The sequence below is a fragment of the Ipomoea nil genome, unplaced genomic scaffold (assembly GCF_001879475.1).
Source record: "Ipomoea nil cultivar Tokyo-kokei standard unplaced genomic scaffold, Asagao_1.1 scaffold1127, whole genome shotgun sequence".
Classification (NCBI taxonomy): domain Eukaryota; kingdom Viridiplantae; phylum Streptophyta; class Magnoliopsida; order Solanales; family Convolvulaceae; genus Ipomoea; species Ipomoea nil.
Window position 1 is genome coordinate 93,607 of NW_017617555.1, and position 5,959 is coordinate 99,565.

General features: G+C 31.9%; 1 protein-coding gene across 1 annotated transcript; it reads right to left on the minus strand.

Annotated features, from left to right (window-relative positions):
* Nucleotides 1–3,826: 3,826 nt before the first annotated feature.
* On the minus strand, nucleotides 3,827–5,257 carry LOC109183452 (homeobox-leucine zipper protein ATHB-12-like). The gene is made up of 2 exons (XM_019333546.1): nucleotides 4,781–5,257; nucleotides 3,827–4,293 (listed from the first exon to the last, which is right to left on the minus strand). Exons 1-2 carry the CDS (start codon nucleotides 5,132–5,134, stop codon nucleotides 3,985–3,987), a joined length of 663 nt encoding a protein of 220 aa, XP_019189091.1. The 5' UTR covers nucleotides 5,135–5,257; the 3' UTR covers nucleotides 3,827–3,984.
* Nucleotides 5,258–5,959: the final 702 nt, after the last annotated feature.

Consider the following 5,959-nt stretch of genomic DNA (forward strand, 5'->3'; position numbering starts at 1 on the left):
GTGGGCCCATATTTTTGACATAATCCTTGTTTTTGCTGGGAAAGAATGCAGTCCAAATTGTTGGTTTTTGACTTTATATATATATATATATATATATATATATATATATATATATATATATATGGCAGATTATGGACACACAACAAATTAGTATCATGCACAATATTTAATACATAATGACACACTAGCATACATGTAATCGTCAAGTTTTGAACTTAGGCTGTACACACGACATACAAATTATAACACACGACTACATCCGGTCATGCACACGACTACATCTGCATCACAGCCCTCTATAATATAGTTGTCCACATTTGAATACACTTATTTATATATATATATATATATATATATATATATATATATATATATATATATATATATATATATATATATATATATATAAAAGTGTCTCCCGTGTGGTTGTGCATGTGATTAATGTGCGTGAGTTTTGTACTTAATATGCGTGAGTCTTGTGCTTAAGGTGCGTGAGATTTGTGTTTCATGTGCGTGAGTGTGTAATGCTTAATGTGCGTGAGTTTTGTACTTAAGGTGCGTGAGTCTTGTGCCTAAGGTGCGTGAGTTTTGTGCTTAATGTGCGTGAGTGTGTACTTAATGTGAGTTGTTGTTGAAACTTGAAACTTTAAAATGCATGAGTTTTCTGCTTAATGTGCGTGAGTTTTGTGCTTAAGGTACGTGAGTCTTGTGCTTAAGGCGCGTGAGTTTTGTCCTTAATGTGCGTGAGTGTGTACTTAATGTGAGTTGTTGTTAAAACTTAAGGTGTGTGCTTTTGTGCTTAAGGTGCGTGAGTTTTGTGCTTAAGGTGCGTGAGGGTTGTGCTTAAGATGCGTGACTTTTGTGCTTAAGGTGCGTGAGTTTGTGTTCTGAATGTATTTTGTTTGTGTGTTTAATGTGGGTGTGTTGTGTATTTTAAAGTGCGCTAATGTAATGCTTAATGTGAGTCCACCCGCACCTGATCCCTTCCGTGTGTGTGTGTGTGTATATATATATATATATATATATATATATATATATATATATATATATATATATATATATATATATACTAGTTTTTTATGCGCATTACGCGATTGGGATAATGCCCAATGTATTTTTTTTTTTTTTTTTTAAATAGGTACTTTAAAGTATATCAAGACAAGATTATATTTGAATTTTTCATGCATAGATAATTGAATGTTGAATTTGCGTATTTAAATAGGTAATTTTAAGTTACAAATGCAAGATAATATAGTCAAGATTGATTATAATTGTCAATAAAATAATTGTGTGATTTGAATACTCTATTTGTCAACAAACCCCTCAAATAGTTAATATGATTGACTTTATTTAAAAAAAAAAAATTCATGGTATTAATAAAATACTTGGTAAATAAATATATAGCATTATTTTGTATTATAACTTTGATATTTATTTAAAAAATAATGCACAAAAAAGATAATAGACAATGTAGTGAATATAATCAATTGATGAATTTGAATGTAAAGAATTTTTACATTGGAGAAATATAAGGACAATATAACTAATAAATTATTTCTCTTAATTAATTTATTGATATTGAATAATTTTTTAATAAAGACATTGTAGAGACAATGTAGCGAATATAATCAATTGATGAATTTCAATGTAAAGAATTTTTATATTGGAGAAAAATAAAGACAATATAACTAATGGAATTATTTCTCTTATTTACTTTATTGATAATGCATTTTTTTTTGAATAAAGACATTGTAGACACATAATTCTAAATTAAAGAAATGCATATGTATTATTTTTTGTTGTAGCTACTAAATTATTATTTAATTTAATAAGAGTAAAATAAAGTATTAATTATGCCAACTTTGATTGGGATGATGTTCGAACCTAAGACATTTCTTATTGAAATCAATGAGTAAGTTAACGGTGAACTAACAGGAAAGATAATATTTAACGGAAAAGTTAACAAATAATCATATTCATTAATGATAAATTAGGAAATCTTAAGGAAAAATTAAAATATGATCAATCTGAGCCATTCATTTGATTAAAAAATTTGACCGCCATTTTTTCTACCCATTATAGGCCTAACTCTCTTGGACTCTTATATATATATATATATATATATATATATATATATATATATATATATATATATATATATATTAGTATTATTTATTAATAAAAGAAATAATTTTTTTTTGATGTGATGTGATAGTGAGACTATTATAGGAAGATAAGAGATAATTGTATAGATGGAGAGTAAATAGTGAACAATTACAAATTTAGTAATGTGATGTTTTGAAAGTGGGAGAAATTACATAGGTAAAAATAGCTTTACAGGGCGTTTGGTTGGAGAGGGGGAATTACGTGGAAAAGAAATAGCAATTCTATGGGAGATGAATTACTGGAAATAAAGTGAGAATTTAAATTCCAGTGTTTGGTTTACAGAAATAGAATTATTTGGAATTTCAATTCCAATGTTTGGTATACATGTGAATTGAAAGGGAATAAGTTGTATAAAGTCCAAAATGACCATTGTTATTGTCAGGCATTAATTTTAGGTTAAAAAAGGAATGAGTAATTTTGACTCATCATTGTCTTTTTTTCTTCCTAAAATCCCAGGAATTAAATTCGGTGGGAGGGGGTATATGGGATTTTAATTCCATAAAAAATGGAGAATTACAATTTCTTTCAACCAAACAAGGGAATTTTGTGGCATTTGAAATTAGGTGAAAATTAAGTGAAAAAGAAATTTAAATTCCCTTCAACCAAATGCCCTATTAGGGATAAATCCGGCCTTACTTACATTATTACGAGATGAATCAAATTACAAATTGCACAAAAACTGAAAAATCATATTTTAAAATAGGCAACAATTGAAGTTTGATTTTCCTTCTTACTGTTCTTTTCCAATCGTTATTCCTGCGTGAACTAGGAATAAAATGTATATTTTTAATATATTAAAAGTATATTAGGTGTGTTTGGTTTGCACATGAAAATTAGAATTGAAAAGAGAATCAAATACTTGGTAATGTACCAAAGGCTTGTGGTTGAGCGGCATATATAGTTGTGGCCCTTTAAATGAGAGGTTTTAGGTTTGAATCTCAATGTGATGGCATTGACTTTTTGTGTTTTAGTAGGTTGTATTAATGTTTAGTTATGTATGACATTATAATGCGAATAAATGTTTTAAAAATACAAAAACAAAAAATATAATATAATGACATCTAAAGCACTAATATGAACAAAACATCAAAACAAAAATATGAGGGATGTAGTGAGGATGTTTTAAAAAAATAAAAAACAAAAAAAAAAAACAAAAAATCATATGAAATGATACCCGTTTTCAATAATAACTATTATTTTGATTTCCATTCCTGGTATGTAAACCTATGAAGGAACACAACACACTCATTATTTGTATACTAAAAATATATTATTTGCGTATTGAATGTATATTATTTTATATATTATCAAATAATGTACATTTAATGTATAAATAATGTACATTCAGTTTATAAATAATGTATTTATATTATATTAAAAATATCCGTTTTATACTTTTATTGAAGGTTCACAGAAAATTTTGCCATTCTTTTCTCAGGGCCAAGATCCGGCGCCGATGCTTGGAATATGTAGCCTAAGAACATCTCATCGTATAAGTATGTTTGTATACTAAAAATATATTGTTTGCCATTCTTTTCTCTGTTGGGTCGGGGTGTGGGGGCCCTTAGGATTGAGGTTCAGCCTTCTGGAAAAATGTTTCCAGCTTATTCAGATTCATTAAGCTTCTAATTCCTACTTTGAAACACAAACAGGGATCTAATTTTCTGTATGTAATTTCCATAAATAATAATTCTTTATAACAGCTAATCTCTATGTTCTCAGATGCTAAATACTGCATTCATATCATCCTTTCCTATCAACTAAAAAAAAAACAAAAAAGAGTATGAAAAACAGAACAAATATCCCACCTGTAGAAGTTCAAAAATCCCACCATTTTGGAGTGCCACATGATTGGTCAAAGGGGATGTTTAAGCTACCACTGCACCACTGTTCAGGTGAGGCTAAAGGGCTGCCCCCTAGTTCCCCCAGGTTCAAGAACTCTGCTTCTTCTTTTTGCTTAAACTTTTCTGCTAATAAAGCCTTGTCTTTCTCTTCATCCTCCTCAACCCTCACAATGCTTCTTCCCCCATTTACACTCTCTTTGGACTCATAGTTTGTGTCTTTGTTGTGTGAGCCACTACCCATCTCCATGTCTTTTGTTTCTAGTTCGCTCCGTAGTTTCTCTGACTATTTGAGCATAAAAAAAGATGTTTAAATCTTCCATTTGTTAGTTCATGCTTAATTGTTGAGTGAAGGCCGGTAAAGATTAAGTCTAGCAGCCAGTAGTTGGAGATTGTTTAGCAGACGCCAATAAAAGATTTAAAAAGGTCAAGTTCAGCACCTAACCTCTGGAAAAATTATTCTTGAAAAAATCGGATCTAGGCGCCCCTAGGCGGCGGCCTAGCGCCTAACTCGATCGAGTTAACTAGTCAATTTCGATCGAGATAGCCGAGTTAACCCGGCTGACTCGGCACTGACTTTCTTTTAGTTAGCCGCCTAAGTCGTTTAGGCGCTAGGCGCTACTCTACCGCCTACTGCAACTATGAGAAAAATATGATGGCCTGGCGGTAAGGAAATAGAGTTGGGCCTTCGCTACTAGCTATAGCTTTTGGGGTAAGTGGTAAGAGTTTGAACGTTAAGATTAATAGATGAGAAGAAGGGAATAATTATATACCTGTATAAGCAAAGAGTCTTTTTCTTTCTTCAAGTTATCAAACTGCACATTGAGGTTATCAAATTTGGCTTTGAGGACTCTGTAGTCTTCCTCTATTTGCTTGGATTTCCATCTGGCCCTTTTGTTCTGAAACCATATGGCTACTTGGCGAGGTTGCAGCCCCAAATCTCTGGCCACCTGAAGCTTCTTTTTGGTCTCCAGCTTTGTTTCCAGCTTAAAGATGGTCTCCAGTGACTTCACTTGTTCATTGCTAAACCTCTTACTATTTTTACTCTTCTTCTTCTTGGACCCCTTCTGGAACCCAACAGATTCATGTGTCTCCGATGCTTGATGCTCTTCTTCTTCTTCTTCCATTCCTTGGATTGGATTCACAGACACTATCCGAATTGTTTTTGTGAGTAGATAGAGATATGATGATGATGATTATTATTACTACTGTTTTTTGGCATTAAATGTGTGGGGTTCATTTTATACAAGGGAGAAGTATCTAAACTTGCTTTGGTGGCTTTTCAAATGATTGGAGCATTTGGTTTTTGTTCAATATATATCGTGTAGGAATAGATTTCTCCACCCTTTCATTTTACACATTTCTCCATCTTTGCAATTAATTTCTTCTAGCTCCCTGGGCTTAGTGTAGTTGGTTCATCACCTGACTTGTCATGACGGAAGACGGTAATATGGGGATTCGAATCTCCGATCCTTGAAAACTGTTAAGCATATGAGTGGCTGACATATTCTATCTCTGTATCTGTTAGTTATGCTCCTATTCCTGTAGAATAACTGTGTTAGAATAGTTGTTACAACTTCCTACTATCTTCTCTCTCATTGGTATACAATTTATTGCTGGTTGTATTAACATCAATGAATGTACAGTTCATTCCCTCACATGGTATTATGGTGTGTTTGGTTGGTGGGTTTTGCCCATAGGAATGAGTATGAAAGTGATTGTTGTTGTTTGGTTGATAGGTTTTTAGAACACCACTATGAGTTTCGAATACCCCATCAATTGAAAAACCCATACCCAAATAAAATAATGATTTCATTCCCTTATTCATTCTCAAGCACTACTATTAGTAACCCTTCTCATTCCACCCTACTACCATGTTAAATACTTTCACCAAAACCCATTACCATTACCCAGTATTTGATACTCATTCCGATTCCGATTCCGATTCCTAT